Source organism: Mugil cephalus, chromosome 12 (genome assembly GCF_022458985.1).
Source record: "Mugil cephalus isolate CIBA_MC_2020 chromosome 12, CIBA_Mcephalus_1.1, whole genome shotgun sequence".
NCBI classification, from domain to species: Eukaryota; Metazoa; Chordata; class Actinopteri; order Mugiliformes; family Mugilidae; genus Mugil; species Mugil cephalus.
The window spans coordinates 8,167,768-8,190,876 of record NC_061781.1 but is presented as its reverse complement, the minus strand read 5'-3'; the positions used below and the strand labels follow the sequence as shown (position 1 = coordinate 8,190,876).

Sequence of the window (23,109 nt, the reverse complement as noted above, 5' to 3'; positions counted from 1 at the left end):
ACCCCCTTTCCTTTCACTTCTTGCAGAGCTCCAGCTCAAAGCAGCTAGTGCACTTCCAGCCGTGGCCTGTGAGGCCCTGATGACAATGGTCGCGTGCACGAGTAATCCGCGGACACTCTTGAATAAGCAGCACTAGCTTCGCTAGCTTAGATGCTAATAACATCTGCTCTACAATACGCCATAAAAGCTGGCTTCTCTAAAAAAACGGTCCCAGAGACGAGCACTTATCCCAGCAAATAGCGACCTCAGAGTCGATCAGTCTTTATCAAACTAGGCCATCCATCCCTTTGCTCTCAGTCGTTTGTACACAGCTATCAGACCCTGGCCACTGAAGAGGGAAAAGGACAAGCCAAGAGAAAGTAATGATGTTTGTGATGAGCCTCAGTGTTGACTTAAGTCTAGCCGGTAAATCCCTGGACTCTCGCAGCCAGGCCATTACACACACTCAGTGTTTCCTCCGCGAGCAAGCCGAGAGGCTTTTAGGGAATGAAGATGCCCTCATTTGAGGCAGTGGTGACCACCAGTTCACAGCGCACCATGCACGTTTCACCCCTTCAATTACAGCCGCCTTCGCTCAGAGCTGTAGTGCTCACCTTTATTATTGCATTGCTTGCTCAGCCGCCGTATTTGATTTTATAAAAAGGACAGCTGAGCCGATTCTTGCCTCTTCTCCACCACCACCCCTTGAGTACTGATAATTATACAAAAGAGCTCGCACACTCAAGAGACGATAAGCAGGAAATGCGATGTTGCGATTCAGTCTGAGGTTAAGTGGAGAAATGAGGTGGCCGCGCAAGTGAGGACAGTAATGAGGAAGGAATAACAGCAAACATGTGTTAACTGCTGCAGGAAGTGGGTTTGCCAAAATCAACAGTTGGGTGTTGAAGGCAAAAAAAAAAAAAAGCTGGCATACACAGGCAAAAATAAACAACTGGTAGTCCATGAACGAAGTCTTGTGCGTCTGGGAAGACATTTGGTGGAGAAGTAAACGCTTTGTAAGAAGCATGCAGAATGCGTATTTGTATGTGTCAGACCATATAGACACAAAGCAGTCCCATATGAGTTTTGGAGACACAATCAGACAGGTACGTCAATCAATGATCAGATCAATCCCTGATCGAGTTTGACGCCACTGCTTCAATGTGTATGACTGCCTTGATGCTACGTTAACAATTCACTTTTCCACCGGATCCATCCAGTTTCTCAAAGACTTTTCAGCACATGCGCAATTTTCACAATGTCCTTGTCATATCCGAGCTTCCAGTGGCTCACCTGAAGTCAAAACAATTCACGAGTATGAATAAACGTCTGAAAATAGTCCCCTTTTTATTTGTACAGTACTTCACATTCTTTCCCGCACAGACTTTGATACAAAGCCCAAAGACAGTGCCGTGCTCTCGGTCTGGCAACAGCCTCGGCCTAAAAGGTTCAAACCTACATAGTTGTCGTCTTTAATTAAGCTCCCTCTGAAGCAGAAGTACTGTACACGATGAATAACCTTGAAGAAAAACAGTGCCAGGGCACGACATTAAAAAAAAAAAAAAAAAAAAAAAAAAGGCAGACTACGTGCAGTCTGCCTCCAGGAAACAAAGCTGGTGAGGACGGTAGCATTACCTCCAGAGAAATAGACCAACAGCGTCAACAGAGGACTGCCAAAAGCGTCCACTGGCACATAACCCAAAAAACACTCCTCGGCCTCATTGGTTTTAAGAGCTTAGCTGGTATTTCGTGTAACAGAGGTGTCTGGTCTAGGACTACAACTGTCCAGGGAGGTGGCACCGCTTTAGGATGTTCAACAAAAGTTGATGCGAGGACAAATTGGCAGCATTTACAGAGTCGACAACGGTGATCCTCATTTCCATATTTCACCTGGGTGCTAAGCCGGGCATTGGAGTGGCCGTTCATAAACACAAAAGCGGCGGAACACAAAACAACTGGCCCACGACATAAGGCTGCTTCAAATGCAAAGCAAACCCACTATCACTTACAATTTGCCCATAACAAAAAACAGTGGATCTTTTGTGCTCAGAGCAGCACGGCATGGTCGGAGGGGGGTTAGTGTTTTGTTTTTTTTTTGTCAAACACTCGGCAATTATCTCAAGTTTCTCTCGTCTCATTCAGAAGAACCGTTGCCCGTCTCCCTGTGTTTTCTGACAGCATTATTCAGATGAGCTCTGCATTGCAGTGAGTCATGTTTACTGACCAAAGCCGCAGTGTGAAATCCTGAATAATTGCTCTCCACAACTCCCCTGGCATTCCCTGGCACATGAAGCTCCTCTGTTCATTCCAAGCAGGAATCTCCAACAGAGAGAGAGAGAAATTTTCCAAGTCAGTGTTGTGTTCTGCTACTACAATTCAATTTTTACATATCACTGATGTTACGTTTAGCACCTCCAATTTCAGTGCCTCGCGAGATGCACCTGTGGGGTAAAATAAAGACAGGTAAGCCCCGGAATACCTGCTGTATATCCAGCAGCATATGTAATTGCCGAAAACGGCAGATAAGCAAAACAAACTGATGCGTCAGGGCACGGTGTGTGCAGCTCATTATGCCACAGCGTTCTTCAGAGTGCAGCTATGCTCTGTGCCTGTACAATGTGACATGCAGGGAGGAGCTCTCCGCGTGTGGTGTGAAGGCAAGCGGCACCGGTAACAAGCAGATAACACTTCCACCAAGATGGTATGCTGTCGGTGCTTCGCACAGTAAGAGGTGGAGTTGAGGGGCATCATTGCCATTCAGCGCGACGCGCACACACACGCGCACGCACTCGCCCTCACACAAATCTCAAAAGCAGTCATGTTTCCCCCTGCCGGCACGTCACTCTCCCAAATTGTTTCATGTTCTTTAGAGCGACTAAATAAAACCAAAAGGCAAACAAATCCTCCTGGGACAGACAGGCAGAGAAAATACTCGTGTCGGATACTTTGTAGTTCTGCCTGTGTCTAATACTTTCGAGTCTGGTTTCTTCAAAATGGCATTTTCTATTTGAGCTTGACTCCAGAACTCTGGCAGCCCTTAACAGGAGGTGGAGGAGGTTCTCCTAAGGACGTACTGCCATCTGTTGGTGCTGAGTGAAACTGATTATGACATGATAATGCTTCGTGCTGTGGTGTACAGTATATTCCTTTGTCACTGTAACCTGTATATATCAACAGTCACCCCGCGTCTCCAGACTCCAGTCATTCAGCTTTCTCCTGACTGACACATTCTTACTATAACCTCTCAAGTGCATTCAAGACCTGGATAACTGTCAGCAGGTGGTTCTGAATTGAGTCATTTTAGGGTAGATACTCAAACATGCATGAATGATCCTCTCCACTTTGTGATGGCTTTGGTTTAATACTCATCTGAAGGCCTGATGTATAGATGTAAAATAATAATAATAAAAAAAATGCTATCAGACATGAACATTTTAACATCACCTGTCAGTAAGGTAGAAGGCAAAAGCACTTAGTTATTGGTTTAAGCGTTAAATGACTTCGAGGTGATGTGTACGGAACTCTATTTTCATAACATCTTGAACCGCCATCACATCCCTTTTTGCATGCTTGACTGATTCGTAATTACCATTTCAAGTGCGATATAAGTGAAGTGACGCCGGCCAGACTGCCTCTCTTGATTACACGATTAGTCGAGGCGAAAGGAGATCAACCAGCGGAACATTGTGAGGGAACACCGGTCGATCTGGAACGACGCATGAATTTCCTTGACGTTTTACACCTGGAACTTTTCAACTTTTCCTCCCACAGCATTTGGACTTTGCATCTTCACACCACAAGAGTCAGTTGGCATATGAATAAACACGACCATGATGAAAACCATTACTTGCCTTTTATTTAAAGTGGTAAAGGGGGGAAAACCCTACAAAGCTAGCACGGTTCCGTTACAGAAAACGGATGGAAAACTTGGAAATTCACTTTTTGAGGCAGCTTTGCCGCCATAACCACTGCTGTGAGAAATGGCACAGCTCCATCACCAATGATGGAGACAGAATCTAGACTGGCGATGAATTCCAAGTCGTCACATCATTGGCAAAGATGGTTAGAAAAACAGTTTGTCTTTAGGAGAACCAGCGTATCGTGGCTACACAGATGGACCTCCAGCACATGAGAGTTCCACGACTAAATACATTAGCTGTGAAATACTCTTTTAGGCTGGTTCGTTTTAAAGGGAACTGTCCTTCCAAAAATGCTCTGCTTTGTTGCATGAAAGTGGTTTCAATCTATATAGCTAAATGTGGCACTGTCGTTGGCTCCTGAATGAGTATAAAGAGGAGTACATGTATTGATTCAGACAGTAAGCATGTTGAAAGAAAATATATTAAAGCCCTTACATTACGGTTGGACTAGGTATGAGGAGGTAGAGAATAGAAAAGGAATATAGACAGACTTTTGTAACAAATCCTTGTACAGTATCTGATGCTGATTTAAAAACACAGATTACAATGGTTGTTTTAGACAGAGGTCCTTAGTCTGCCTCCTCTTCCTCAGACTCAGACTCTGCAAAAAAGGAAACAACAGTCACTCGTGTGCTCAAACACGAAACACTACTACTATTGTCATTTTGGTTCAAACATTGTGATGAGGAATGAGTTTCATTTATTATTCAGGGAGATGAGGCAAAGCACAAACTCATGCTCGGGAACCTAAGAAAATATCGACAAAGACGGGAAAGAGGAGGGAGCGCGGCGCCTACCTTCCTCCGCGTTCTTGAGCCATTCGACAAACGTCTTCATCTGTTCAAGGAAAACACTCTTTCCTTTGGCTAAATGGGCTTCGTTGTACCACTTCAGAATTGCCTCCTCACTTAAGACATCCGCTTGAAAGTGATGAAGCGTAGGGGCAAACAGAAAAACAAAAGAGACATCCATTCAACTTGACGCCAGCAGCACAGATGCGTCCGCAGGTGCTTGAAAAACAAATATCACTAGACAGGATGATAACATCAATCAGGATAAACTTTTGGCTATAATCTCTGACCATCTGGCTCACACATGCCTACATAGCTCCCACTATAAAGTAAACTTCTGAGAATGCGAGAATGGAAACAGGGGCCTTATGGGCATCATTACTCACCTTTATAGAGCAGTACAACAATTTTCTGGAAGGTTTTCATGAAGTGGATGTTGTCATAACAGTACTCCTGGATCTTCAGCAGGAGAGTGAGTTCAGAGAGGCCCTGGGAAGTGAAAGCTTTCAACAGCGGGCTGTATTGCTGAGAATGTAAAAGAATTAAGAGTCAGAATTGCAGTTCTGCAAAAAATACACACAGAAAATAGAGGAAAAGTTCCAAGATCTCTTTCTGATTTCCTATATTACTTCCACAGTGCTGGAGGAATGGCTTTGGTTAAATAAATCCAATTATCTTCTCTCTCAAGTTCAAATCCTACAGCAGCCTGGATTCTAAAACATCCCTGAGGCACAGTTTAAGAGTGACATCTGCAAGTTTCTTCAGACGCCTCATTCCCTAGTGTGGTGTCATACCTGACAGAGAGAAAAAAATAAACAGCAGAGCAGAGTAACAGCAGTGTCACCTTTAAGTGTTTGATGGCTTGTTCAGTGACTAGCTCCTCCTTCTTGTTCCACTCCACGGAGCTCATTATGCTGGACCAAATTAGTCCAATCATCGTCTGCTCCAAGATGTTGTTCTTTTTGATATCCTCTCGGATGTAGGCGATGATCTGCAAGACCCGCGTTAACAGATGGAACACGCATTATTGACAAAGCAGACGAACCACAGCCAGCATGTGCTGAAGCTTATTGCTTATCAAATCCTGCAGGAGTCTGAGGTATGAAAACCCTGGCACGATCCAGAGGCCTGAAACAGCTGATAACATGTTCAGGCTGAGAGGATTTCAGGAACTTGTCATTGATTCACTGCATCCGTTTCTCCACCTCTCCTCAAGACAAAAGGGGTACAGGTCAAGAAAAAAAAGCTACGAGAAACTACACCCTGGTGTGCTACAACAAGGGACTGAGGTTAGTGTAAAAGCAGCGGAAAAACCAGACTTACATCTTTGAGGGGGTCTCCGCGTGACATCTGATCCTGAAGCTCTTTCTGCAGCTCCTTGCGAGCACCTATGGACTGCTGGTTTCTGGCGAAGTCCGAAAGCTCCTTGAGCCCAGCATCTGTGAAGTACTTCGAGAAGTGCTCACAACTGCGCTTGTTGGCGGGAAACAGTTCCTGAGAAATTACACAATCAAATATTCAGCCAGACAAGCCCTCATCAGAAATTAGGAGACCACTGTTCATACAACGCATAGGTATGGACTGCCACAAGAGCTATTAAATTCTGTTAAATTCAAGCAGATTAATAATTTTACTTTCATCAGTCTTAATTATAGCGCCAAGACTGACTGCTGGGCCTAACTCCATTGGGAAACACTAATTTGCCAAAGCCTAGTACAGATTTTATACTCAAGATGTTATTCTCACCATAAGCCGGTTGTCCATGCCAACCTTTCGAAGACTGGCAGTCACTGAGGCGATGTCCTTTTCAGAAAGCCAGGATTTGAAGAGTTTTACAGCGAAGCATGCCGAAACACCTGAGCAAATGCATGAAAATGTGCGTCAGCTGTTACCAACAGACTTGCTTGGATAAAGTTAGGCCTGTGTAATACACCGGTAAACACAACTCCACAGCTTTTAACTGGAACGGTGCTACAAAAAGTTGAGTTTGGACCAGAGATAAATGTTAAATATGCATCTATATCTAAACAAAATACAGTCAGATTTTCGGCCAACGCAATCACAATAACTGGAAATGTTAAAAAGTTTCAGAGACCATAACTGCCTCTCTTCTGTTATCCATGTTTAAGGGAAACCTTGGGGCTCTGTTGGATTAACTGGATATAAACCAGCTGTTGAGCCTCACCAATTTTTTTTCTGTTATAAGCAAAATACATCTGAGTGACTGTCAAAGCAGAGCAATGTGTATTGTAGATATGTTAGTACAAGGGATGTTGTAATATCAAAATATGCTACTGACAGCAGTATTAATAAAAAAAAAATAATTCATGTCATCTTTATAGTATACATATGATAATACTGTGTGACTAATCGACTACTTTACAGTTTGCATGCCATTCGCACTTTGTCATAGTTGGTGGCAGTAATGCACCTTTAACACTATACTGTTTGCAAGGCTGGGAGAAACATTAAAAGCACTGATCCGCATGATGCTTGTCCCATTGCTATGTAATGACGAATAGCATTAAGATAGCACAAGAAGGGAAAATCTGTATATACATTATATTATTAAAATGTTTGATAAATGTAATCAAAGGTATAGTAACAATCAGTGTGCTTACATGTAGATTTTAATCGAGCCATGCTTAAAATGTAACTCTGACTACAGCCCTTGTCCCAGTTTACATGCAACAGAAAAAAATCAAATAACTGACGGGAACATGTTCTCCCCCTACACACTAGGTGGCGATAAGTGTCTTTTCAGCAGGATAATACCACGTTAATACGGTCCGTTTTCCGGTTGACCTATTACATCATATAATAAACAAGAGTCGTTCATGCGGCAGACTGGCATTTCAAACAACAACCAGAGGGATAATAGCACAGCTCTTTTAATCTCCTAGGGAATGTGCGCGCTAATTATGGTGCACTATCCCTCAAACCGTTCTCCTACCGGTTCTTTACCGCCTTCTTCTGCGATTGGCTTTCTTCAATGTTTTTGTTCCGGGGTCACACGCCAGCGCAGTGGTTGTGGAACATGCGCACACACGTTAACCGACTGCAGTCTGATTGAGGCGTATACATGGTAGAGAAAAACTAATTCCAATTGCATTATCTGAGTGTCTTAGTCAGAAGAGAACTCCGATTTTAGTCAAAGTAACGCGTTTACATGCGCTTACGTTGTCCAGCTAGAGTCCGATTAAGGCAATAAATTGTTTTTTTCACGTGCATGTAAACGCACTGAATGAGAGAGTGCGTCGTGAGAAGTGCTTTGTCTTGAGGAGACCTGGGTGCATACGGACCACAGTGCATATGTGCTTTTGGGACTCTACAGGCGGATGGAAACACGCTCCTGGGTGTTGGAGTTCAGGAAGGAAACAGCATACGACACAATCCATGCCACTGTTGCTATGCAACTGTCCAAACAACTGGATCACCTTAGACACTGTTTTGCCAACTACTTTTGTACATTTGTTCATAAAGCTAATTCTGTACATTTTTTAAATACACTATTCATTTTAATTCACTAGATAATACTTATTTTAATCTAATCTTATTTTATCTTTCTTTTTACTTGTGGTTTTTAAGACTGTTTCTTTTACGTGCTAAGCTATGGTGACCAATCATTTCCCTAGTGGATCATTAAAGTCTGTTTAAGTCTAAGTCTAACTTTATGATGCACACATTAGACACAAAACTGGATACCTTCTTTGACCAGGTTCTCATTGAAGAGGCTGCTGAGAATGGACGCAGACACATTGATGTGGGCCAGCAGAATTCCCGTTAGCATGGCCAGCTTGTTGCGCTCAGACTCTGTGAAGCCCTTGAGAAACAGCAGCAGCTGCCGAACAGTAAACATATGAACACAGTCTCTAGGGTGTATTGAGTCAGACATACGATTTAAATAAAACTTCATTTAAAATTTTGTGTTGACATAATATGCTCAGGATTTCAGAGACTTGGCCTGTACAGGCAGTGCATGTTCCTGCCTTTATCAAAAAAACCAACCTTTTTGATTTCCTCCTCAAATCCCTTTTCCAAGTATTTGTAACGCCTGATTAGCTTGTTAAAGACCTAAGAGAAAAATAAAATGTTTAGCAGTTTTCGTAAAACTGAAAATGACATATATAACTGAATTAGAGGAGGTTTAAACTGTTCACCTGTGCATATGCCTGCATGGTCTCCATGTCCTCTTGTGCTTTGAAGAGACAGAACTCCGTGCAGATCACGTCATCGGACAAAGTCCCTCCTGGGGCTGAAAATAAACATATATTTACATATTATTTGTGAGTCTTGCACTACCAGTGACAATAACACTGCTTTGCGCAATTTATGTCTTCAATTAAAAAAATGAACAGCTAGAAGAACATAAAAGGGCTTATTATTTTTTTATGAAACATAGTTCAATCATAGGGGGTACTATGAGGCGTGGATATTCTCCAGGTGGTGATTTTAAATTGGTCTTAGGTTGGTGTGTAAGTGTGACTGTTTGTCTCCTTGTGTTAGTCCTGTGGTAGGCCACTGAGGCGTATCCAGCTTTGAACCCAGTGCCAGCTGTGATAGGATCCGGCCCTCATCAAACAAATCTACCATAATAACATTTATATATAATAGATGGGTGTGTGGTGATGGTGGGTTTCCCCAGACACATGTTAATTGGTTATTCTAAATTTGTTGCAGGCGTGAATCTGAGCGTGAAAAGCTCTCTTTCTCTCGATGTTAGCCCTGCTTCAATGGGGAACTATTCGGGGTGTCCGATTTTCTTTTGTCCAATCCCAGCCTCCCCATGAACCCCTACAGCAGGCATCACCAAATGGCGGACACTGGTCCGGGCACGGACTCAGTTACGGTTCTGCCCGGACCCGTTGAAATTCTAATATTGACCATTTAAGACCTGAACATCCGTCTGCGCATTCAAAGAAGCTTGTGGTATTTGAATTACCTTAACTCACAATAGACAAAATTCAAAGTTTGGTTGAACACTGGGAAGTTGCGCTTTCTGGGGAAAAAAATCTGCTATTACGGTAATGATGACCCACCGCTGCTGTTGGCTCCAGATCAGTACGGATAATATATGTTCGGAGGAATTTGTGGGTAAAAACGAAGTTATACCTTTGAGATGTCACGAAGGTCTTCCAGACAAAAGCACAACTTCCCAGTGTTCAGCCACACTTTGAATATTGTCAATATTATAACTGTAAGTTACGGTAATTCAAAATCGGCGTGCTTTGACGGATCGCCAGTGAGCCGTTCAGGCTTCAAATGGTTTATTAAAAAGATAATTAATTTGTGCTTACATCAATCATCCTGTTCATACGTCAGGAGCATCATCAATGTCCAAGCCAATCAAACCGATTGTAGTTTGATAAGCTCAGAATATTGGTATGTTAAAAGGATAGGCTATTACTTTGAAAACACTTGAAATTTCCCAATAAATGATATAGAAATGTGCATATGTTGTTGATTTTATTTACATCAGGGTACAATATTTCAAGTGGCATTAGATTCGGACCTTTGCTGGGAGGAAAGTTTTGTAACTGGACCTCTCTGAATTTTAATTGAATACCCCTGACCTACAGAATAAAATGGATGTAACTAATGGACAAATGCTTAAAAGTAGCAACTACTGCAGCTGGGTCAATATTCAAGTGAAGACATGGCCAGTGTCCATGTATTTGTCTGATTAAACGAGTACTGCATCAACTGAAAAGAGTGACTTTAGTGGCATCATAAAATATTTGCTTTTCTGTAAAAGTAAAACCAATATGAGGGAGTCTCAACACACACCCAGCATTCCGCCAGCCACCAGGATGTCGAACAGGACCTCAGCATAGCGACGATAGTCAAGCTTGGCGCCAGAGGCGTCAAGGAACTTCGCGACAGCTTCCAAATCAGTGCCACTTTGGTTCAGACCTTGCACGATGATTTCCTGAAACTGGGAGGGGTCAAACCTCTCCTTTTCATCTGTTGGAAAAACAGATAATACCAACTTTATCCATGCCACTTATTACGATTCGTTAGGTTACTTCCGATCACAGTTTGTATTTATAAACATTTAATGTTACAGTACTGGGTGTCCTACTCTTCAACAACGTGTTCCTATACAGGAGCCAGTTACATACTAATGTGCAGTGAATAGTAGACAGTATAATATATAATATATACTATAATAGTATAATCAGGCAGGCCTTCATTTTTTTTTTTTTTTTTAATGAATTTATTTATTTTTATTTATTTATTTTTTAAATCACAGGAACAAATCTCCTGTGTGTGTTGTTGTTTACTGTAGACTACAGAGCTTGAAGTTTCTCACCTCTTTTGCGAGTTTTGAAACGCTGGCCTGTTAGCGTAGGCTTCTGCTGCCTTTGATTACTCATAAAAGACTCTCTGCAAGACAAACAGAAATAAGATCAGGGTTAGGAAATGGCAGTGAAAACGAATCCCAGCGTATCAGTGCCCTCATTTCAATATTTCCATTGCCATTTTTACGTTACGTTTGTAGATTAATTTAGCCATTGCAGTAAACCACCCGACACCATCTTCCATCAGGCAAAGCTGGGCAGAAACTGCGTATTCGACGCTACGCAATTTTACTACTTGGATTCACATTTACGGTGTACATTTTCAGCGTCGTGTTGTTAATATACGCTGATTTTATTCGAAAATATTGACTATACTGCGATATGACAACGTGTCGTGTATTCAGATACCGACGAAATAGTGTTATAAAAAGCTAACGGAGAGAAGTCGAGGATATCTGACTTCTGACTGCACCGGTAGCGCTAGCTAGCCAAACTACGGTCCGTTTTAGCTTGGTTTATTTTCATGACGCAGTTCCAAATTAAACGTATGAGTCACATCTATTACCCGAAAACAAAACCACGAACGGGAACTCACCGAAATCCGCTTTAAGAACAAAAACAATTCGAGAAAGAAAAACTAGTCCGACTGGACTCCAGTACAAGCAGTCCTGAGGAAGAGGAATGGTTTTTGGACAGGTTGAACGCATGCGCACTAGGATAATCTATGTATGTCACTGCAACAATGTGGAGAGGGCTGCTCAAGTGGACAGAAAACAACATGGTGAAATGAAATTGACATTTCATGCTTTAATATCGCATTACATATCTGCCTGGTTTTCGGGATGGACTTATACAACCACAGTGCTTATTGCTTGAACCTGTAACTCTGTAGACGATTCACCTCCTGAAACTTACAGAGTTATGAGGTTCAAATTCGTTTAAAATATATTTCTGGACCAGTGTCAGATCATCAAAGTTCAGTCAACAAGTCGTTGCTATCTAGAATTAAGACACAGGAGGGGGGTGTTGTGCTGTCGGGTGGATTGTGTATCTGGCATCTGTCTCTGGGACGAAGGGAAAACTTTATGCTGCCTTGCCGCACGCCTCGTAAATTTTTATATCTGCACTGAGGAACTACTTCAGACGTGTAAGATCAAAAATATATATTTTTTTCTTTTTAATCAAGATGGACTCGGTTGATACTGATAATATCAATTTATTAATCATGAATATTCCATTTTAAACAGTCGTTTAACAAAGCTTACATTCCTATGCGATTCATGCTATCAACATCCAGAAAACTATGTTCCACGAAGAAAGCAAACGAAACATTTGCGTTGCTCAAATGTTTAGATAATAGCCTACACGAATTGGCTGTAGCATAGTCCACCACGTTTTGGGGGTATTTTACAATTTGGAAAGCTCCGTGAAGTGGAGTCCCGTTCTATCCTACTTGCTTTGAAGGCATCACAGCCCCACCTCCTCCCAGCTCTGGAGGTGATTAGGAGACTCTGGACTAGCCCAGAGACGCCGCTCCAGCCACTCCCTACACCCGGCAGACCCTGCGCTCTCAAGTCCATCCAGAGCTCCATTCAGAAGTGCCAAGCTCCGGATGAGAGCCTCGTTCAGCCCCATCCAGCACGGCACACTCGAGTTGAAGTAAAGTCAGCGGGGAAGGGCTTCAGGAGCCGCTCCACACCTCTGGATCATACTTTTTTTGTTTTGTGTCCGCGGAGTGGATTTTAGGAACAGAGGGAGCAACTCTTGCAGAAATAGAGGTAAGTTAAACATCTACTCGCTTCTCGGTTAGGGGCTGAAAATGTTAACTCCAAGTGTTTTCCTTCAGTTTGCTTCACGATTAGTTACACCGGTGCATTCGCGGCAACTCTTAAAAAGTTAACTTTTCATTGTCTTCATTGCCTGCTCTCCAACTCATTCATTCCTCCTCGCCTCCTACAGAAAGGGGGGGTTGGGGCTTTTTTGTGCGTGCATCTTTCTTTTTTCGTTCTCTTTGTGAGCGATTTGTAATGTTTAGAGGATCAAACTTCGTTCAAGTTAAGATTCGCCTTTTTTCCTAACCCAAACCAGTGGCGCATCCAGCATGAAAGCCACGGCCGCTAATTGCCTACATCTGCGGCCAATCTTTTGTGATTCAAGACCGCTGCGTACCGGGACGCTTAGGACAGGGGCGAATCTGTCAACTCTCATTGTGTCTTTTCACACGCTGCTGTCACCAAAGTGAACTTTTCCAAGAGCAGTGCAGCGTGGATGTGGATCTGCCCCGTGTGAATTACCCAACTCGAGCGGGGATGAGTTTCAACAGTGAAAAGTAAAACAGTCCTACACCCTTCTGTCTGTGAAAGCACGCCGTATTCTTTCATGATCTGCGCTATGATCTTCAGATAAACCAGGATTTATGGCAAAGAAAATAAAGATCCGCGTCAGTTTACATTTAGAATAAACCGACTCAAGGTGGGTCTACCCTCCCTACGCCCCCACAGTTTTAAGAGATCTTAATGTCTCCGACTGGAATAAATTTTCATGACTTGAATCATGAATAAAACTATTCATCTCACAGAGAAACATCCTTAAGTTGACCCGCTTACTTTCTGCCGGGGTTCCCTGTGGGATTCAGCCAGGAACTCGCAGAAGAAGAGGAATGCCTTAAGTATAGTAGCTTTAGGAGTTTAAGAGGGCACCATACACTCACTTTTCCAGTTCTTTGGGTACTCTAGTGAAAGCAAATGCATTCTAATATAACAGTCCTGCACAAAATGTTGAAATAACTGAGCTGTTGATTCATTGTTTTCCTTTTCCAGTACTTTTGAATTGTGTTGTCTTGTAACACACTTGTTTCTATTATTTTGGCAACGCCAGTTTTAATTGGTGTACTGGGCTAAATGACATGAACTCATCCCGCAAAACGATCCTCCGGTTGAATTACCATCTTTCCGACACTGTTTCATCATAAACTGAACATTACATAGTTATGAAGCTAAGATTTAATACGGAACTGGTGTACTAGAATGCATTCGTGCTCACTGGTGTGCCTAATGAAATGGCAAGTGGGTGTATGTAAATTTGATATGGAAAGCCACACAACTGGTCTGAGGATGTCTGTAAATATGTATATGTTAATGCCCTTTCTTACGGAAAGCAAAATTTTTTTGGTTGTTTTTACATAAACTAATAGGTACACGGAAGATATTCCTGTGTTGCCAAATGTGCGGTCATAACTGTCTGTTCGTCGCCTTTTAACTCAAGGTTATTATGCTGGTTCTTCTTTGAATCCTGCACTTTGTCAACTCCTGATTCCACTGGTGAGCTTGACGTCCCAAGAGAATCGGATAAGACCTTGTTTAAAAAAAAAAAAAAAAAAAAAGAAAAGAAAAAGATGTATCTGTTCCCTTTGGTGGTTTTCCACAAATATGTCCCGCCTCCCTTGGCCAGATCGTCAGTCGGGGAACCAGATGGGAACTTTATTACCCGTGCTGATCAAACAAACAGTGATGTAAGATGACTGTGTGAAAGGTAGTGTGTGGTAAGCCTTCAGAGCTGCAGAGAGACTCCTGGACAAAGTAAAAAATTTTTCAGCTCAGTTGGAAGAGGGCAGTGTGTGGGACTGTTGGCCGTTCAGTGTGAGCTTGTCGGGCAGGATTTCAGAACGTGTCAAACGCCTCTTCGTGAACGCCATGGGATGAGATGTTGTGGCGTAATGCAGGCTGTATAGAGGAACAAAGTCCTTCAGCCAGTGCCATGGTGATGGATGGTCTTTGCACTTTTCTCTAGCTAGGCGTAGTGAGGCGTGTGTCCTTTGTTGGCCCTGCATCAACAGAGATGGACGAGGACACACGTGTGCAGCTCAACGGACCCGAGCGTTTAGGAGGTTTTCCTCTGAACTATATATTTCCAAATCACCACTTCATCAACACTGCAGTGAACCAGATCTCGGTGTAATCTTTTCCCCCCGTGTTGCTTCAACTTGGACGTGAAACTCGCACATTGTTTCCAAATGTAATGTCTTTACAAATAACTTTTTTCCTGTGCCGGTTGACTCAGAACATTTTCCACCAATTCAATTTGACTGCTTAAACTTCCCTTCCTTCGTCTCCCCAAGGAGCCAGGGGCCTAATCGTGCTGTACATTTCGATTCCTCTCACTGCTTTGTCAAGTTCGCCACAGCTGCTTTCTCCATCTACTTATATGAGCCCCTGCCAGACCAAAGTGTTTGACTGCCTGTTGAGCAGACGATGCTGAATGTAATACCGTGGATGAATACTCCCCTGTTCTCCGCTGTGCATTGCCAGTAACGGGTTTAATAACTTTTGAGGCATTACTACTGGTCAAGCAATGCGTAATAAACCAAAATGATCAAGACATAAGAGCTGATGACGTTAAATGTATAAAACAGAAAGCTCGTAGGAACAGCCTTAATATGTCAGGATTCAAGTGTGGACCTGGCGGTGTTTAGATCTTTCGCCTCTCTAATCCCTTTAACGCACCTTTGTGTTAAGTTAACCAACATTTTTTTGGCAATGCAGGCAGGAATCAATAGAGGTTCAGAACTTTCACCTTGTCATAGCATTATGCATGAGTCATGAATCATAGTTCTTGCTGTGATGCGGTTCTACTATGTTTTTTAGCATATTTATGCCAAACTCAAGTTAAAATGCCAAAAAAGGTTTGTGTATATGAAGAGTGTAACCCAAAGAAATCAGTCCATCTCCTTCATCAGGACTGGTTGATGAGTTTTGATCGTACTTGATAACAGTGGCCTGCCACATTAAGAAATCAATCAGCAGTACTCGGATGGAATGGTTGCCATTAGTGGATTTGCTTGTGGGGACAAAGTAAACACTGCTACGGTCTTTGAGGGAGTAGGAAGTTTGAAATGGAGGAAGCTGTAGTAGTCATCTTCCTCTATTGACTTTAATTTAACCTCCTCCATTGGCGTGTTAAACTCTCCGTGAAATAACAATGCTTTGCAGACTGTCTTGAGACGGGAGGCATGGACTACAAATAGAATCCTTACTGTCATTAACTGACCATTAGCTGAGAGTCCGAGCCTGCTAATGGTCCAAGTTTGAGAAGGAATCGTGTTTCTGGCTTGAATTCAACTCCTACCAAGGTCCAGGCAGGAGGAGGAAAAAAAAAACGGAAAAAGGTCAAGATTTAAACAACACCAACATTTTGTGGCTCGTGGCCTTCACGGGGGTCATCCTCACCCCCGAAACCCTGCAGTCTAATATACTATGGGTGTTGCTGGAGTCTCGACCTTTTAATGGTCCTAGCTTGGAGGCAGTTTTGGCTGGAATTATTTCAGTATGTTTTTCGCACAGAGCAAGCAACACAATACAAAGAGAAAAAATGGAGAGAAGCTTTGGGGGGCACTGGGGCTGACCAGCACTAGCACAAGTTTCCAGAACATTGACTTGTACAGCTTCAAACCGTTGAGAAACATGGACAAAAAACTCAGATTCTAGAAGTGGCAGATTAAATTAGGATTATGTAAAACCTTATTGCTCGTAGTATGAAGCTGACTCCTTCAGGTTTCATGTTCATTGGGTTTACTATGGTTGTCAAACATTGCACAAACACTTTGATTGCAGAGTATGGGTTAATGGTTTTAATATAATTAGTTTTAATGTCTGAGGAGCATTTTGATTAAACAGCATTATTTGTTTCGGTTACAGGTCTAGATGGTCGTGTGGCCTTAAAACTCACTTTGAGATTGATGCTGAGATTGTGTGACCTAAATTCTAGCAGATATTCATGCTTTTGACTGAAGGTGAGCACATTAAGTGCGAGCCGTTGAAAGAAAAATTGAGTATCTTCAAAATTTTTTTCACTCAATCACAAGAAATGAAGGCCATCTTTTGTGCAACCCTCTGCACCTGAGGTGGTGCAGAGGACCCTCTCTTTCAGGTCACTTTCCACGGAGCTTCCTGCTCCTCTGCCCTCCTCTCTGCTCAACCCTGTCCTGCTCTTTGGCACAGCCCCATGCCCTGCTGCTGCTCCATTAGGGGAGGGCTCTAATCCCCATCATTGCCAGCAGCCTGTGATGTTGTGACTCTTCTGCCCTGTGACAAGGCCAGACTGATCTGGGGGGAAAAATTAGAGGGCAGCATTACGCTGTGTAATAGGTTTTGATTATCATTTGTTTGCACATTGATGTCGCTGTATTCTCAAACAAGCGCTCCCTAGGTAGTAATGCCCGACAACCCTGCGCTCTTTGTGTCTTGGTGTCACTCGCACAATTGCTTTCCCACAGACAACATTTAAATAAAAGCTCGCTTTGTTGATCTTGACGAAGATATATCAACCATTTCAAAGTGGCTAGCTGCTATTAAGCGCATTATTTTTAATCAGGTAAATGCGCTCTTACACGCAACAGCTGCCTCACAGTCTCCCCTATTTGTGTTTTCCCTGCTTATTTGTTTTGCATGCATGCGAGCGCCTGCACGGCTGTTGACCTTCTGCTTTGACTTCTGTCCTTGCTAAGGGACAGCGGAAAAGAAAACACGTGGTCGCAGTCTACGTCGCGTAAATAATACATGCACTTTTAATGGTGCTTTTTGATGTTTTAGCTTGATCTGGCAGGGAAATATAGGTCAGCACACGTCTAATAATATTGCTGTGACATGCATTGAAATCCCAGCCCACTCATCACTATCGTACTTTAGATGATGAAGTCTGTCACTCACGTTTTTATTTTTCCGTTCAGCAACTCGGGCCCCACTAAATACAGCACTTTAATCTGTGGGAATTATGGATCGGATTCCGATTTAGAAATTTAATTCGGTGGCTCGTGCTTTACGCCATATGAAGGATCAGAACGGTAACGCAGACGAGACCTTCTCCTGACATTCAGGGGAGTGCTCTGTTTGATCTTCCCAGCATGTTGCATTTTGTGCGACACCAAGGACAAATCAGCAGTTTATACTAGTTATAGCCAGTGATGAATTACAGCTGATAGTTGTACCAGGAAGTCCTTGGGGAAAAAAAAAAAAAGGAATTATCAGGGAGTAGTTAAGGAATAACTTGAGTCCGTCAGTTGTCGAAGAGTGTCAAAGAGTAGAAATGTCTTCAGTCGAATGCTGCTGAAAGTTCTGCTTTTGGAAAGGAATCTAATGTTTGTTTATTCTTTGTACTTTTAGAATATGAGGTCAGCATCTAATGTACCAAATTTAAAAGGTATGTAAATCACAGCCGGCTCCACAGAGGCTCAGTGCCAGTCGGGGTTTGCGCTCGGTTAAGGTGACGTCCATGCAAATTGTAAAAGGCATCAGGGAGCTAAATAAAGAGGGACACGTTAAATCTGGTTCCTCTAAATCATTCGCCAAAGGTTTAAACAATGTCATATAGATCTAAAAATAGATAATAAATAAGAATTATTCTAAAGTATAAAGAACATCTAAAGTATATAGCCTATTTTTTGTTATTTATATGAGGGGAACACAAAAGGAAAATAACATTTATATCATTTACCACTATAGACCATTTATTCTTCATCTCTCTCCCACTCGGCAGTGAGGATAATCCCCTGAGTTTAATCAAGGCTGTCAGTCTCATTCTTTCTGTTTGGACCCAGTACAACATTTAGCAGCAGGCTGCAACTCTTATTAATGGGATTGCGTTGTTGGCTGCCTGGAAGCCAGCGCTAAATCTGGGGTAGTGGGTTATCAGCAGAGGGGATGAGGGTGTCCAGGGCGCAGACGGACGCCGTATGTTTTTGGTCGGAAAAGCACAGGCACTCGGGTGACATTTACGCCTGGAGGTCAGCGAGAGGCTTTGGCAGCTAGTTTCACTGAGGGTGGAGTAGGTGATGTCCTGTTAAACACTCGTTTGTCGTGCCACTTATTAGACTGAGCACTTTGAGTCTTGCATGTCAGCGTACTCACTGTTAACGGAACTGGCAAGTGGGTTTTGATTCATTGGTCTGAGCAGTATTGATATTGGCAGGCTGGTACAAACGTGAGGTTCTGGATAGCCAATAATAATACTGGAGTGTCAGTAGTAAATTTGAGTTTACTTGCGTTGGATAGAATGTAGATTACAGTGACAAATATTTAAAGAGAAACAACACAAAAACGGGGGATGCTCAGCTCTGTGGAGGCCAACTCATAAAATCTGGAACGCCACAAGAAAACAGCAATGTTATAGCATATGGAGTGAGATCACAGAGCAGGTGATGGTGTTTTCATCCCTCCAGAGGATTTGCGACTATGTTGGAAGGAAATGGCTTGATTTAAAAATGCGCTGCAGACAGCCTACCGGCAGCTGGTAGACATGGGCTGTTCGTTGAGAATGTTTTGGCTTGTTGCCATCAGGCCGTCGGGCTGCGTTTTGGTTGGTGGGAACAAAAGCAGCCGACCTCAGTGGACTGCGAGTTGACAAGTGAGCAAATATTTCTCCCCCTCCTTGGCACACCATCCTCAGATCAGATGTTTGACATCATTGGAGACATTTTAAATGCTTTGATTGCGTGTAGCAATGAATTATTTGGTGAGATTCCTCTCCTTTTTCTCGGCCAAGCTTTTTAAAAGTCTTCATGCTGAGTCTAGGAGTCTTTTGGAAATTGACTCCTGCTTACTACTAAGAACTGGGCAACCGCTTTATGAGCCAATAATGTTGTGCCCTGCAGGGGAAAAAGTGAAGTAGGACTTCATATATTTTTTATTCATTTTTTTTTTCTCTTCCCACAGAGCATCACACTGTTCCTATGATGCTGCTAAAAGTTGATTTGACAGCTCAGAGACGGTTAGGCCTTCAGAGGCAGATTATTTTGAGACTGGTTCTAATTACCACTCACATCACTCTACACTGATTTCTGATTACAAATGCCTAAAACACCATGGGTGCATTATAAAACATACACCATTTCCTTATTTGAATTAATTGCTAACCAGGGTCTGCTTCTGGCTGTGCTAAAAGAGACATCTAAACTACAAGAGCAGTGAACAATGGGTAACTGCATGGCCTCATCTATTGGCCTTGTGTGGACTGTCTGTCACAACAGCAGACATTAGGTTTTTGGTGCAGCAAAGCCCCTGCATCGAGGCCTGAATGTATCCTAGGCCCCTCTTTTATCTCTAGTGCTATAGCATTGGGATTACTGCTCCAAAGGAGATGCATTAGCAGCATTGGACTGAAAACTGCCATCCCTAGCACTGTCTTTGTCATGCTGCACCAAATATTATACTGCTGAGTAGAAAAAAAATAAAAAGAAGAACCTTTGGGGCAGTTTTTTTGTTGGATTGATTTCTTCAATTTATAAGTAGCCCTGGAGCAGGGTCAGATTCCAGCTGATCAGACACCCAAAAGTCAAGGGAAATGTTCCTTGGTTACATAATTTCCTATGGTGGGATATTCTCCCATGCCACAGGGGAACAGGACTGGATAGCCAATCAAACGACCCCGCTCCGCCTCTGGAGGCAGACCGCTGCTGCACAAACATGTCCGTCCCTGAGTTTATTTGCCTTGGCTAAGTTAAGGACTATTTGTTTTCTAATCAGTGAATGACTCTTTAGACTTTGTTGTCCATTATTTGTGAGGTCTCCAGAAAAGCCAAAATGACGGGGTTCATTTAAAAAGAAACGTATATCTTGAACAGCGTTGCACCAAAATGCAATTTGTGTATGCAATTTGTGCATACTGGAAGGCTACAAATGAAGTGCATTATGCAACCACTTGATATTGTGCAGGTTTTAAATCCATGTGTGCTGCTTCCCTGGTTTTGTTGGCACGTTGTCATTGTCTCTTGCGTGAAGGATTGGGTGTGCTCCTACATGCACAAGCAATCCACGGTCCTTGCTATGAAATACTCTGCCAAAATGAAAAACCTTTAACATTCTTCCTTTGTCTTTCTGTGCAGAGGGGGACACCTGGAGCCAAGATGGAGGTGAAGACGTCACTTCTAGACAACATGATTGGGGTGGGGGACATGGTCCTTCTCGAGGTCCTGACCGAAGACTCATTTATAGAGAACCTAAGGAAACGCTTTGACCACAACGAGATCTATGTAAGTCTGACCTTTTAAATCTGCTTTATTTCTATAACGGCTGATCAGTTCACTCAGTGCCAGTGTAACATTATAGTGTTTTGTTACTCTTCTGCTACACCCTGCTCTCAAAGACTGCTACCGGAGGCTACTCTGAGGAAATGTACAGATACTTTTCATAACTCCATTGTTCCTCCTTTCCCTCACTTATTCCAGTCTTGACTATACAAGTGGCACAGAAACGGAGACCACAGCAACCAACCAATCAATAAATCACAGAGGAATGTGGATGATGCCTTTAAATGAGGCATGAAATCCAGAGCTCAGGAGCAAGGAGGGACTGGGAGTCTGTTTGGCTGCTTATCTTTAGAAGAAGGGGGTTGTTGAACCACCGTGCCTGCGTCAGGCAATTGGTTCTGGGCTTTTCGCTGCAGCACTCCATGATTCTTCTGCTCTGCAGGTTTTCCTGCCCTGAGACGTCAGCCTAGATGATTACAGTTCTGCTCTGGCTGCTCTTGGCTCTCGGGGCTCAAGGGATGATGTCACCTCATATAGCAATGATTGCCTAAGTGCTGCACTAGATATTTTGCTGAGAAGCAACCCACATCCTGCTGAGGAATAAGAAGGATGTTTTCACATCTCAAATGCCCTGAATATTTTCCTTCCTAAACCATAAGCTCAGAGCTTTATATTCCTTGTGTTGGTACTGACCTAAATGTGCAAACACTCCAATGGACGTTTTCTTTGCACATGCGCAAAGTTTTTATAATTCTTACGTTTAAGCACAGACAGGGCGGCTATGGCTCAGTAGGAAGAGCAGGTTGACCATGAACCAGATGGTTAGTGGCTCGATCCCCAGAACGTGCCACATGCCGATGTGTCCTTGAGCAACACAACCTCAGTTACTCCCAGTGCATGGCACTGGTGAGTGAATGTGTGTACTTGTGTAAGCAAATGTGTAGATGCGCCTGTGACTGTAAAAGGCCCATTATTAAAACAAGGCTGATGATGGTAAATTTACCATTTACTACTCATGAACTCAAGGTAAAACATGGGGAATTTAAATGGCCCTAGCTTTAAGTCCATAATGGGCGCTTTTTTGTAGGGCAAGCTGCACCTCAAGAGTGATGACCTGCAAAAGTGCTGAAGCCTATACTTATCCAATAAATCTGTGGTGCACAATCCTCGCATGTGAATGTATTTTCCCCTCATGTGGCATCATTCCTTACAAATGACCCCATCCCCCACACCAAACTATCATATGACAGCTCCCCGCAGAAGAAACATGGCTTTGTCCTCCAGAGGGACGGCACATCATGTATCCAATAACTCGTTGGAAAATCAAAGACACTGAAAATCAACCCATTGCCTCGCTTCTTGCGTGTGCCTAAGCAGGAGGAATCATTGGAAATGCCAGAGTTCCTGGAAGTTAAGGGTGTTCCAGTTTTACCAGCCAACTCTGCATTGTCAACTGTGCAATTGGTTCTAACGTTGTCTTTACCTTCCCCAGGATTTAGACCAATTTGCGGTTTTAGCCAAAAATACGATGTTGCCATTTTTCTACAAGAGATGGAACGATTGCTGAGAACATCTATGTGAAAAGAGAAATGGTAATAGAGGACAGGCAGCAGGGATGTGAAAAAGCCCTAGAAATAAACTTTAACACTGGGATACTTGGTCTCATCACACCGCAGGAGCTCACAATCGTATGTTCTTTCTTTTTCTTTTTTCTTTTTTTTTAAAAAAAAGGAAAGGAAAAGTCCCATCTTGTAGTAAAAGGTCAATAAGTCTATAAATTTTTAGTTTATAGACTGTAAATGTGTTTGACGTGTTAGTACAAAAGCCCCCATATTCCAATTTCATAGCTGTTTCATAACTTCAGTAATGAGACAAATTTAATGATTTGTCAGAGGAGCCATGAAATAATCATGAAGCCTTTGCAAGTCATGATTTTTTTTTTTAAAGATCTACAGAGGCTGGCAAAGTTACTTTTAATGTTTTTTGTGCTTTGGGGACAAGAGAGCCCCTCATTAGCACGTGATATTTTGTTTACATTGCACAGACTCTTTCCCTTTGTACCCATCCTCTGCACTTAAAAAGGCCTCATGCTGCCTCTG

The 23,109-nt window shown here is 42.8% G+C and overlaps 2 protein-coding genes across 9 annotated transcripts in view; one reads left to right on the top strand and one right to left on the bottom strand.

The window, feature by feature from the left end:
* Positions 1–3,813: 3,813 nt before the first annotated feature.
* On the bottom strand, positions 3,814–11,742 carry LOC125017586 (eIF5-mimic protein 2-A-like). Its single transcript, XM_047600942.1, has 12 exons — positions 11,588–11,742; positions 11,004–11,077; positions 10,478–10,654; positions 8,851–8,945; positions 8,699–8,764; positions 8,396–8,531; positions 6,437–6,546; positions 6,014–6,184; positions 5,535–5,681; positions 5,077–5,215; positions 4,697–4,819; positions 3,814–4,500 (listed from the first exon to the last, which is right to left on the bottom strand). Exons 2-12 carry the CDS (start codon positions 11,065–11,067, stop codon positions 4,469–4,471), a joined length of 1,260 nt encoding a protein of 419 aa, XP_047456898.1. The 5' UTR covers positions 11,068–11,077; positions 11,588–11,742; the 3' UTR covers positions 3,814–4,468.
* Positions 11,743–12,102: 360 nt separating this feature from the next.
* The window catches only part of myo1b (myosin IB), a 59,839-nt gene continuing 48,832 nt past the window's right edge, over positions 12,103–23,109 (top strand). For 2 of the 8 annotated variants that reach the window (XM_047600934.1, XM_047600935.1), the window contains exons 1-2: positions 12,107–12,770; positions 20,867–21,013. In XM_047600934.1, the coding sequence (XP_047456890.1) occupies positions 20,888–21,013 (126 nt within the window). In that variant the 5' untranslated portion in view covers positions 12,107–12,770; positions 20,867–20,887. Of the gene's footprint in view, positions 12,771–20,866; positions 21,014–23,109 lie in introns of all 8 variants that reach the window. The other 6 variants (XM_047600940.1, XM_047600938.1, XM_047600933.1 and 3 more) reach the window with 5 other exon arrangements.